Source organism: Dipteris shenzhenensis, chromosome 17 (assembly GCF_047967505.1).
Source record: "Dipteris shenzhenensis isolate YYH24624 ecotype China chromosome 17, Dip_SZ_1.0, whole genome shotgun sequence".
NCBI classification, from domain to species: domain Eukaryota; kingdom Viridiplantae; phylum Streptophyta; class Polypodiopsida; order Gleicheniales; family Dipteridaceae; genus Dipteris; species Dipteris shenzhenensis.
The window spans coordinates 13,483,701-13,496,521 of NC_141612.1; the positions used below are offsets into that span (position 1 = coordinate 13,483,701).

Below are 12,821 nucleotides of genomic sequence, written 5' to 3' on the forward strand. Positions count from 1 at the left end.
AAAAATTTTGGGTTGCGACAGCAAGAAATTGAAAAGAATCCGTGATCTTATCATCATCGCCTGACGCGGCTTTCACGATTCAATCCCGTACAAAAACAAAAATCACGACTGTGAGCTGTAAAGTTGCGGCAGTAGATAGATCCCCACGACGGAAATGTAGATTTTTTTCGCGCGCAAGCCGGGCTTTCCGTCACGAAAATTGGGCTCGGAAATTGGAATTCTCGAAAGAACGGGGCAGAATTAAGGCAAAAATAGAAATTCAACGGAGGGCATAGGTAGATCTGGATCCTGCAGGACGGTAAGGTCGATTTTTGACGGACAATCCTGGCATTCCGGCACGAAATTGGGTTGGAAGCCATCACGGAATCCAAAAAGAACGGGGTAGCCGTAGATCTGAAAGTAGATTTTTGAGCGGAAGCGACGGAAATTCCAGCCACTCCGTCACGACATTGGGTCCAAAATCACTCGGAACTCCGTCACGAAATCGAAAGAACGGGGCAAATTTTGGGAAAATTGACGAAGGTAGAATCGGAGAAAGATCGAAATAGTAAGGAGGGGCGTGCGAAGTCGCACGATCTGCAGGACGGAGAGGTAGATTTTGGACGGAAATACCAGGCATCCCGATTCCCGTCAACGAAATTGGTGCCGAATCGCTCGGAATCCCGTCACGAAATCGAAAGAACGGGAATTTGCACAAGCTCCGGTAGCTCTGCAGGACGGGAAGCTCGATTTTCTGACGGAAATTCCAGGCATTCCGTCGAAAGTTAGAATACGACCGAAAGCCAAAGATCTTCCGCGATCGATCCATCAAACACAAAATCTCCGGCAGATTAGAAAACAAACATTTCCGGTCGACAACTGACGGAGGATTCGATTTGCTCACGAATTTCATCCAATCCAACGAAGAACAAGCCGTAATCTCTCCACGAAAAATCTTCAGCGGATCAAAAACAAACATTGACGGTCGACAACCGACGGAGGATTCGATTTCTTCACGAATTTCAAGCCGTAAACTTTCCACTTTCTCCTTCTTTCCTTTCGTCCTGCCGCTGTCTGTCTGTCTGATGAGACTCTCCTGATCATCTTCTGCTTTCCCAGGAGAGCTCATCAGCAGCTTTTTCCCTCCTGTCCCATCGCCCCCTTTCCTCATTCGACTCTGTCCCTTTCCCTTCCGACCATCCCTTCCCCCTCTCGCCTTCTACATTTCCCTGTGTATGTCATCTCTATCCCCAACCTCTTGCCTGCTTCCCGTCCTCCCTGCCTCCCTCCTTCCTGTCCCGACTGCCCCCCCTAGCCGGTGCTCTCAGCTCAGGTCCGAATCTCCACGCTCGCCCGCTTTCCAGACTCACTTTGCTGGACCTTTCCATTTCCGACTCTCGTGACCCTGCCCGTCCATGGAAAATCTCGAAGCCAGACATCACGCATTGGCTCGACCAGACCCAGTTCTTGGAAAGGCATTTGCTTCGTCCGTTCGATTTATGTGCACTCTGAAGAGGGAACAGAGTCAACGCTCTACGTTCCGACTAAAGAGCAAGATCCTGGCTTTCTAGCAGCATTCAACTGCCCTCGTAGTTTGCTACGTCCGTTGGAATAATATTCTTCAGGCCTTCTTCGCGTTCGTTGTCGGTTCACTGTGAAGCAGCTAATGTCCATTTTCATCGCTATACTTTTCTCGCCGCCTATGAGCTCCTTTTTTGTGATGTGCAACTCCCCTCAGGTGCGCTAACAATGTACCGTAGGTATTAGTGACGGGACCATCCGTTTTCTGCTTCCAGAACGAGAAAGTGGGTCTGACCGATAAGAGGCGTTCTCGAGTTAGGGGAGTAAAAATGGATATCGATGCAGGCTCTTTTCAGACGGATTTTGTGGGTTCTCCCATTCTGTTCGGAGCCTCCAAGAGGGTTCACACGGATAACGTCCAGGTATCTGGAGGTTTGATGCGCTACCACTCTGCTCCGAGCTCCATGCTCGCAAGTCTTGTGGACGAGGAATTTTTCCCACGAGATTCTAGTCCTTTTAGTCAGGCTGAGAACTCTGAGTTTACTAGTTTCCTGTTTGATGACTCGGTTCCTTCCACTTCTCTCCGTAATTCAAGACCCACCCACCAAACAGATAAAGTTCCTGCAGGCTCTACAAGGAACGGCGTCAAGGAGCACCAGTCTCACTACACTGGGCCTGGAGGTAGTAGTTTGATAGAGGATGTCAAACGGGCTTCTCTGTCTGCGATTTTGGAGAACGGTTTGGAAGAATCGCTGGAAAAGTTTTGTTGTCCTCAGATGCCTGCTAGCCAGCAAGTGGCACAGTCAGGTCATCAGAGCACAATAGACTCTAGTGTGCACAATTCGTTCATGACAAGAGGTTCGAATTTCACTAGGCTTCCCCAAGCTAAGAGTGGTCTTATCAGACACAGCAGTTCTCCTGCCGATTTTCTGTCTAGGTTGGTCATGGAAGAAAATAGTGATCACTTTCCAGGCTCCTACATGCATCCCACAGTTGATGGCATGTCTAATTGCAATCCTGGAGGTAAAAACACATCGCTTGTGAGTACTGGACCACCAGGGACATTGCCCAGCTTCTCAGCGAGAAGTTTCTTCGAGGGTGTGAACAACATGGGTATTGGGAATGCTTCTGCTGCAGGGGCTTGCAGTATGGAATCAGCTTCTGTGCCAACTGGAAATGGGCTCTTGCGACAAAGTAGCTCCCCTGCAGGTCTGTTATCGCAATTGTGCATTGATGAGATTTCTGCCGCTGGTGAAATGGCAGCATCTTCTTCGTCGGGGAAGTCCTCTGAGGAAAATACCTTCGACAGAAGAGGAGGGACAGCCTTCATGGATAACTATGCAGTTGACTGGGACGAGGTTAGAAAAAGGTCTACAATGCAGGATGTTGCGGCACTTGGACAAAAGAAAAGAGGAAGGGACGTTGGAGCCAAGACACTTCAAGGCTTGCCAGTGAAGGAATCAGTTGTAAGATGCTAAACTGAAAACGGAAGTATGTGTGTTGCAACGCTTAAAAGTGGCATTATCCTTTTCTCAGCAGAATTTGCAGCATTGGAGAAATTTAACTTTGATGCTTCCTGCTGCAGCAAAGATCCACTACAGAAAATACAAATGACTTTAGCATTCCTGGCACCACTAGCCCAGGGAGTGCTGTAAGCATGGAGAGATCTATGGTGGATGCGGCCTTTTGTAAGTCCCGGGCTAAGAGAGGCTGTGCTACTCATCCACGTAGTATCGCTGAACGGGTATGCTTTGTGAAGGCACCAGGTCCACTGCACTGTAGATACATTTAAAGGTGAAAACACTTCTTTTATGACTGATCTTTTACAAATGTCTTGGCTGTAGGTGAGGAGGACAAAGATTAGTGATGGCATTAAAAAGCTACAAGAGCTTATACCAAACATGGACAAGGTGATCTCTCTCTCTCTCTCTCTCTTTCTCTCTTTCTTGTTCATTTGATTTGAAGATTTAGGCAGCAGAAAAACTTCAGCTTTATGAAGTTGCTGCGAAGAGAAATTGAAAGGCTGTGTATGTAATGGGCGATATAGTCTTCTTGCATATGGAAAGCTTGATAAGCATGCAATGTTGTTCGCCATGTAAAGGCAATCTCGTATTTTTCCAGCACCCTAAACAAAGAAAGGTACCTTCAGGATGTCATAGTCGAAGCTTCTGTTGGATATTGTGAGCAGGCTCTGCAAGTCTTCTAATGTCAACTTCTCTCTCTCTCTCCCCTCCCCCCCCCCCAAAAAAAAAAGAAAATCTTCCTTTCCCCTCCTGGAAGATGGACCTGTGATGATTTCCGATGCCATAATGGTCTCAGCCACCTTTTGTTTGTGAATAGTTGCTTGTCTTTTCTGTTTCTTCTTCCTTCTCAGAATTGCCATCTTTTGTTGTGAACTCAAAAACTGGTCACAGTGACAAGCAACTGCTCACATGAGCTTTTGTGTTTGGATTCATGTAGCAAGCCAACATCGCTGATATGCTTGATGAAGCTGTTGAATATGTGAAACTTCTTCAACATCAGGTTCAGGTACTTTCAATTATCCTCCTTACAGATGGGGAGTTCCTGCATCCTTGCAGTATGCTGATAGTATCTGTCACTGAATTCTGCAGGAGTTATCAGAAAATCGACCGAAGTGTAGTGGGATGTGCCAGCAAAACGGGAATTCTTCCCTTTAACTGTAGGAGTCATCGTGTGCATAATGCAAATAGTGCAGATTGTACGATGGGTTCTAGGAAATAATCATTAGCTGTGCATATTGGTTGTCTAAGGTTTATGGGAAGCTGTGTCCTGTCAAGACAGAGTGTAGAGCTGAGGCATTAAAACAAATTTTGAATATTGGATGTATAATACGCTGTGGCTGCAGGTATCTCAATGACTTAGAATGTATATTACATGAACGTCTGGCATTTCAGTCTTTGATCATCTTTACATGTGATGCAGTCGAATTTTGAAGTTTTTGCTTCGAATATAGAAGGTTCTGCCTAAGATCTACCCTTCCTAATAGTTGTAAGAACATGAAGAGTCGATGCTCTCCATAGTAAAATGTGAGTTGTTTAGATTGGTATACATATGCTTTGAAAACTAAAAGATGACACTACCCTTTTGAAATAAACCCGGATTTTTTAAATACGTTTTTTAAAAGAAAACCTCCTAGAATTTTAATCAAACTTGGGTTGCTTTTAGATCATTTAAAATATGATTAGACACACATTTACACCAGTCTGGGAAATGACTTACACATTTGGAGATGGAACTGTTGGTGCGAGGAAATATGCCGATTCAGCTAAAATGCTGGTCTTTTGCTAAACGGGTTCCACTTAACTGAAGTTGGAGTAGGCCCCTGAATGTGTCTACTATGGGCACATGTTCTAGTCTTTTGGTTTTTTGACTGAATACATTTGTCTACAATCACAAAGTACTAGTCCATATTGAACCTAGTCTTTAATGACACTTCAACTACACAAAGTACCAATTTTCCAAGATCTTCAAAAGCCAATGTGAACATTGTTCAAGCCTCTACACATACTGATCTAATATGTTGTGTCTTAGATTTCAAGTTTTAGTTCTCAAATCAACTATTTAATCTAATTGGTGTCCGATCTTCATTGAAAATCTTATTTTGATAAATGCAAAAACTTTTGAGGTCCAAAGGAGCTTCTTACGTTGCTAAAAATTATGCATCTATTCAAAGCAAACACACGACTTTAGTATGGTTGATAAGTAGCCCTTGATAAGTAGCCCGTGGCTGCTCGAGAAGAGGTTGGCTAGCGATTGGCTTAGGAATTTTGGGAGCCACTTGCTGAGGAGACTGCTGGAGGTGTTCCGGCTGTAAGACTGTGGGCTTGCTGCTATTTGTTCTAGTTTCTTAGTAGAAGCGCTCAAGGTCGAGGCTATCTTATTGCAATGCTAAGCTTGGTATGTCTGTGTTGCATGTGCTGGCCGCTTGCTGCCTGCTGAGTAGGGCTATTGGATATCGCGGGTGTTGGTTGTTGATAGGAGGCTGGAGCTGGCCTGCATTGGTTGACCGTGAGCCGTAGGAGGCATTCTTTCGATGGAGAAGCTGTGTACACAAAAAGTTCGGGCTTGCAACTACCTTAGTCACAGATGAGTTGACTTTGATTAAGAGCTGGCCTTAGATGCTCGACTGCCTTGCTTAATTCTTTGAAGCTGTAGAAGGTCAAAGTTTAGTTGCCTAAAGTCATTGATGGTGAAGGAGTCACCACCTTGTGCTCCTACCTACCTTAGACTCTAGAGTAGAGGTTTGCAATGACATTGGAGATCTCCTGTTGAGCTTTGGAGCAACTTGTAGTAGAGGACACAACTTATCTCTTTCAGTGTCACTCGGAGAACAAATTGACAAAAGCTCTCTCTCATGGTATAAAGGTCTCTCTCTCTCATGAATGGAATGAATTGAATGGAATTCTCACACAGAAATGAATGAAAAATAACTCACAAATCTCTCTCTCAATCACTAGATCTCTCACGAACTCTCAAAAGAGATGAATGGAAATCCTATTGACAGAAATTGTATCATGGATGGAAATTCTCACACTGGAAGAGAATGTAATGAACTTGCAATCACTTGAGAACTCTCAATCAATCTCTCACACACGTGGATCACAATGCCTGAGCAAAAGGCAAGGGAGCTCTAATACCATGATAAAATATGAAGAGGGGAGAGAAGAGTGGAGATGAGGAGAGAGGGCACAACTACATAGCACTAACTAACTGTATACTAGATTTAGTTGAAAATGTAGAATATATACAAACCCATTTAGGGTTAGGGTTAGGGCATCTAACCCTTTCCTTTATAGCACTCTATCTGTGTTAATGTTATTCACATATGATCACATGATGTTGAGCGTGATCTCTCAACATTGCATGCCTTCACATATGTGTATAAAGTGTCTTGCGTGCACTACTCTCAATGTGCCTTCACATATGTGTGTATAAAGTGTCTTGCGTGCACTACTCTCAATGTATTGATGATCACTATAATAGGTCAAGATTGCTAACAAAATAATCATGCCGACTATCCAAAATAATGATTTAAAAAAATTTATAATCCACACAACATTCAATGATAAAGAATTCCTACTTGATGCTTATATATAATATACATATACTATGTCAAAAGGAGGCGATAAAGGCCAAAAAATGTGAGCCACACCAAAATTTGATCCCATTTCTCTCTCTCCCCACCCCACCCTCTCCTTTCCCTCTCTCTCTCTCTCTCTCTCTCTCTCTCTCTCTCTCTCTCTCTCATCATGTCAATTAGGGCAAGACAATCAAGGCCAGCAATTGGAACCCACACACCACTCTAATTGACAAATACAAACACAAACACACAAATAATTCGATTGAAAACCAAAGCTACAAACTCCCTAGAAGAATCTGATGGCAAAACTAAGAAGTTGTGGATTTTGCACTGAATGCAATAAAATGATAGTGGGGCCCCTCTTTTATAAACGTAGACCAAAATTATTGCTCAATATTTTGGATTACTGTGTGATATTTCAAATCAATCCCATGGTCCTACACGTGGCAAAATTCTACCACGTGTTAGTGCTTTAGATATCGCATGGTATTTGCAAGATACCATGTAGTACAAAAAATATGCCATGTGGTGTTTGGACTAGATTCTATGATACAATCCTGATTAAATGGTTTCGTGTGCTAATGGAAAAAATATAGTTTTTGCATTTTGAACGTTTTTAAATTTAAAATATGTATTTTTAAATTAAAAAGTGTACTAATTTTAAAAAAATTAAACACATACTAACAAGATAAATTAAAAATGTCCTAAAACAACTTATAATATGTATTTTTAAAATAAAAAATTTACTTTGAAAAACCTAGTCGTGAAGGTAAATTAATGTGGGTTCATTTGATTTAGTGAAGCCTTTCTTTATTCATGATTCAAAGATAGATATACATGTTACTATGAATATCACATTTAGATGTCTTTCTTGGAGGAGTCACTCAGCCACATGCGGTCTCAAAATTTTGATTTCCATGTATGTTGATGTCAATGTATATGTGAGGTTTGTGCAAGAGATGGATAAGCATGACATGTTCATCTATAGTTCATACTTTCAATGGTGTCACATAGTTATGGGAGTCAATATTCTACCCAAAGTTGGAAGACAAACCGTTTGATGATAGAAATCACTTGCGTGGGAAAATGCAAAAATTATGGTGCAAAGAATTTAGTATGACCATGAAGTTATTTGAATATGTTGAGTTGTGGATAAAATAGGGAAACAAAAACAAGAGGAAAGATATTGTGAACAAGGAGATGCAGTGATGGGATCTCTTTCAATTGTTGAAAACTAAGTTGGGCCCTTCATTACTCACAATTACATCACCCAATGACAAGAACATTGGTTCAAGAGCTGTATTTAGAATTCCCTAGTTACCTATCTGTGTTTGTGGTAGATTTTGCTAAATTTTATGATTTTGAAGTATAGAGTAAGATCCATTCTATGCATTGGCATTTCACACGTCACCATATTTGTGACTTGTAGGAAATAAGTGAACTCAAAACTATCCACTTCTTCATTTTATATGGTAGAGTTTATGATACATTGTTTGTGCAACATCGAATCATGTTGCACTTTCAATGGATGAAGGAACAAGAGATAACAAGCACGTCGCATACAAGGCTTGCAAGCCATTTAATTTTGTGGAAAGATATGCTGGTTTGATTAGGATAGAAAGAGCCATTTCTTCTTAGCATTACGACATGGTAAGGGAGAACATGATGGAGTAGGAGTTGTAACTTGCCTCCTTTTTTTGTCAGGGTATCAAAGCGTCCATTGCTACTCTTGTGAGAGCATCCACATGGTTCAACACCATGTTCCTCTTCACCTTACAGTAGGAATTGCTATCATTTCACTTTGGAAAGTTCTCGATTTGGAGATTTCAATCTCAAATCATAAACGTTTTGAGTGTTTGTTAACATCCACAGAGTATAGTCTCACAGAATGCATGGTAACGAGTGATTAGAGGTGATTAGACTTCATGATTTACTTAAACGGTTGTAGCCATGGAGGGAGTAGAAGCCTAGTTTGCTTGAACGGTTGCAGCCATGGAGGGAGTACAATTTTAAAGGCTTTACGAGGTTTGAGCCACAAATAACCCAAGTGGTTACAAGCCTTACGGGGTTTGAGCCATAAATGGCTCAAGATCAGCCTCGCCACTCTAGGTTTGGGGCCTTATAAATGGGTTTTGAGCCTCAAATGGCTTAGGACTCAGAGGTACGAGGTTGATACAAGCACTGTTTAGGACCCAGTTAGGAGCACCTCCTAATTTTGGATTGTCCCAAGCGCTCTTATATGGTCAACACAAGTGTTATTTTTGACACACGAAGAGTGGAACAATAGAGGAGAGATGGAAAGGGTAGTGAAGATGCCTTGGCACCCTACGGGCCCAAGAGCCTTGTGAATGTAAAGAAAGAGAGAGTGCAAAAAGGAAAAGGGTTGGCCCTCCCTTCAAAAGGTGACTTGTATAAAAGGCTAAATGGTTGACTTTGGTCTTCATTGTTGTATGCGCAAGTTTGGAATATAAGATCCCTCTTCTCTTCCAAGAGTGTCTTTGGGCGTTCTCTTGTTTCCCTTGTAGTGCCTTTGTGTTTGCCACTCCATCCCCCTTCACTCCCTCCTCTTCCCTTCTCCTTCTCCCTTCTCCCCCTTCCCTCTTTCTCTTGTGAAAACACATTGCAACAATCTAGGAGCCACTTGAGTGACACAGGCAGATGGCTCATACCTTGCATTGCTCTCACAAGAAGTATCTTGGAGTGGAGGCTCCATCGGCATTCCTTGAATATCCCCACGACACGTGAGTCACCATTGAGACTACACATCTTTGTTAGTGGAGTTGTAGGAGAGGAATGAGGAAGGAAGTGTGATTTTGGAGGGACTAAAAAGTGATGAAAATTGTCATTTTCTATTGGAAAGCGTTTTTAAGCATGGGAAGCTTGTTTTTTATGTTTGTTAGTGTTTTGAATTGATAGGAAGGTTGCTTATAACATTGCTAAGGAGTGTATGGTGTCAAAACTCACAAAAAGCAACCAAGAATGATGAATCATGCTGAAAATCAAAATGGTTTTGAGTGTTGACAGTCACCTCTTTAAGAAATCTCTCATTATGCATTCAAATGTTGTTTTTTTTCCTTGTTTTTTGCATTGAGTAGGTAGACTAGGTAGTTTAGCATTCCCCCATCACAAAAAACCTTCAACAGAAACTCCAGAATTATCAAGAATCATCAAAAACCAGTCGGTGACACTGCGCATTCCTATCCCCACAAGTCATCGCCTTAGCGCTATCCCCACAGTCATCATAGCGCTATCCCCACGTCAAACTTGTGTTGACCCGTTGGCTTAGCCCTCATCCCAATGACCTAACTTCTGACCGTCATCTAACCTGTCGCCCTAATTAATACATGTCAAAATTAGTGATCCTGCCAGTCTGGCAATCGTTAACCTGTGGCCTTGCGCCTATGCTCACGATCGTTGTCTTACTTATCAACCCTGCAACCCTTGCCATACTTCTATCCTGCCAAGCCAAATAACCCACCAATCAGTGCCCAAGGCTCATCCCCACATGATCATTGTCTTATTGTCAACCCCGCGCCCGTCACCATACTCGTATCTTGTTGAGTGCCAACATGTGTCACTTCCCATCCCTATGACCGTCACCTTAGCTTCATCCCTATGACCATCGCCTTAGTCCTATCTCCATGCTCTTCTGGATATCTCTGGGGTAGTCCAAAAAAATACAAAGTTAAAAGCTTTAGCCCGATTGTCCCCTTTTAGAGATCTTATACATGCACTTGAGATCCAGAAGAATTTTGTCTAAGTAACCTGCGCCTAAGGACAGTGCTTTGAGCTATGTTCAACCCACTTTTTGCCCCAGTTGGGGATCGATCCAAACTAGAAGCTCGGTTCCTAGCTCTCACTTAGTGATAGGAACTTGATAGGAGGATTGATCTAGCTCCAATGCGTCAGAGAGCTTGAACAAGGAGATGCAAGACCTTATGGGTCTGAGGGCTTCCGAATCTCCCTTCACTAGTATGTTCCCCCCAACTCTCCTACTCCTTCTGTAGCATCCAGGTTAAGACGTACAATTGCCAACATGTTTGGATGCTAGGCCAGATGAATTTAGCAGACATGGAGAACCCCTTTGCCAATATGTCTATGGGAAGGGACGGTCGGCAACAACATGTATGGCCACCTTGCTGCATAGATCAAAGGAGGTGGGGTTCATCACCATGAGATGGTCATGCAGCTTTGGGTCTGCTAACCCAATAAGGAAGCGAGGCAACAGTCGTTCGTCACTCATTCGCTCATAGGGTTCACAGTGAACATTGAGGTGCTTAATCCTCACAATGTAATCCCACAGGGATTCTTTGTTGTTTTGTTTTACCCCATAGAGCCGCAGACACGAATTGAAACCACCTTTGTGGACTCGAGACCCGTAGCTTTCGCAAGGCACCCTCAATGGGAACGTATGGAGGATGAAGACCCATGGATGAGGGACTTTGTAGGATGAGACCCTAGCCGAGGAGATGCACGAGGCTCTCACAGGGGAGCTTCTTATAAGCCCCTGACCTTCCAGGTGCCCCTGACCTTTGCTGGCTATGTGGCACCACAAGATCCACCCTACCACCCAATGCAAGGAACCTCCATGCAAATGCCCCGTGACCCACCTCCTCTGAGAGTCCAACCGTTCACTAGGACTAGAGGCTTGAGGCCGCCTCTACGTCTTGTTAGGCCCACAATGGCGTCGCTTGCACCAGCTTCCCAAACGGTGCTATCAGATGAGGCGATGTGCATCCTAATTAATGAACTAGGAAGGGGGGCACACCACCCTTGCCTGTACCAACAATGTTTCTAGTAGGGATCACAAATCCCTCAAGGAGTTGAGACCCATAGCTATCTCCAAGTTGATGACCAAAGTCCTTGGGGAAGGAGATCCGATCCCCCACATGGAGCGATTCGAGCAGATATGTGAATCCTTTGGAGCTCCCAGAGATCTAGAAATGGCTAATGCATTTGATCTCAGTCTAGATGGCAAGGCAGGCCAATGGTGTAGGGCTCTCACCCCGGAAGAAAAGGCCAATTGACACTGAGGAAAGCATTCATTGTAGCGTTCGCCCCCAGTGGACATAAATGGAGCATGATCAATCAATCATATGAGGTGAAGCAGAATGACAAAGAATCCCTTCAGGATTACATAGCTAGAATCAAGCACCTCAATTATCATTGCGAACCATACAAGTAGATGAGCGATGAATGATTGTTGCCCCACTTCCTCATTGGATTGGTAGACCTGAAGCTGCGTGACCACTTGATGTTTATGAATCCTACCTCCTTTGAACTATGCAGCAATGTGGATATCCGTATAAGCGATAATATAATGGACAAGGTTACCCGGAACAAAACCTCGACCCCATCAGTAGTATCACAATCCGTTAGGTCTTCAAGCGAGGAGCTGACCAAGAAGGAGAGCAACGAGCCCAAGGGCTTGGATATGAGTGAGCTAGCCTCAAATTTGCTGAATCAACTAGGCCAACATTGGAGGTTAGAGACCTCCAAGGAGGCACCGATTAACCTCCACTTGTTTCCATGGAGAGACAACGTGTTTAACCATCCCTCCAATGAGTGTCCCCACCTTAGGGCAAGGACAACCCTGTACTACACACACTGTCATAGATGGGGAAAACATGATACCTCCCAATGCTGATTCCCAAGGGCCCTGTCCTAACCTATGTATCAAGTGAGACCCCCACTAGCCCTGACGGGCCCGCCTAACCCTATAAATGCACAAGGTTCCCATTTGACTAGCTTAGGGCAGTACATAGCACAACATGCTCCCCTACCGCCGCCCATTATGGGTCCCCAATCTCCCCCACCCTGTATAACTCTCATCAATCAAGTATTGGTAGAGGAAGTGCCCAATGATTGGGAGGAACCAAATCTGGACCACGGACACCTCGACTATTACCCTTACGAGGAAGGAAGTGGCACCCTAAGTCACTACCTCCTGTAGGAGGATCAGCAAGTCCTAGTGTTCCATATCGCCCCCTTGCTCGAAGGCCCCCAACCCAATGTTATACCTGCCAGGGCCCAAAGGGCAAGTGAATGCCACTATAAGGGCACCTCAAACCCTCTGGTGTCATGCTTCAAGTGCCAAGGGCCGCATTTCTTAAAGGATTGTCCTTACCTCTATCTTACCCCAGTGGTTCCACCCGTGATAGGCACTACACCTTTGTGTGCTAGGTGTGGAATGGAACATTTATTCAAGGATTGTCCCTTG

The 12,821-nt window shown here is 43.9% G+C and overlaps 1 protein-coding gene across 2 annotated transcripts; it reads left to right on the plus strand.

Moving 5' to 3' along the window:
* The first annotated feature begins 948 nt into the window (after positions 1-948).
* Positions 949-4,455, plus strand: LOC147891712 (uncharacterized). 2 transcript variants are annotated; one of them, XM_087388376.1, is made up of 6 exons: positions 951-1,932; positions 2,128-2,966; positions 3,086-3,244; positions 3,345-3,410; positions 3,961-4,029; positions 4,113-4,455. In XM_087388376.1, the coding sequence occupies exons 1-6, from the start codon at positions 1,830-1,832 to the stop codon at positions 4,176-4,178; spliced, it is 1,302 nt and encodes a 433-aa protein (XP_087244502.1). In that variant the 5' UTR covers positions 951-1,829; the 3' UTR covers positions 4,179-4,455. The 2 variants fall into 2 exon arrangements, with proteins under 2 accessions (XP_087244501.1, XP_087244502.1); XM_087388375.1 differs by having other exon boundaries at positions 949-2,966.
* The last annotated feature ends 8,366 nt before the right edge of the window (positions 4,456-12,821 follow it).

What these genes read in the sequence shown, in the direction of transcription:
- LOC147891712 (XM_087388375.1), top strand. Translation starts at nt 1,830, where the DNA reads ATGGATATCGATGCAGGCTCTTTTCAGACGGATTTTGTGGGTTCTCCC. An exon ending in TGCCAGTGAAGGAATCAGTT is followed by an intron (nt 2,967 to 3,085) that starts GTAAGATGCTAA and finishes TTCCTGCTGCAG; the next exon opens with CAAAGATCCACTACAGAAAA. An exon ending in TTATACCAAACATGGACAAG is followed by an intron (nt 3,411 to 3,960) that starts GTGATCTCTCTC and finishes GGATTCATGTAG; the next exon opens with CAAGCCAACATCGCTGATAT.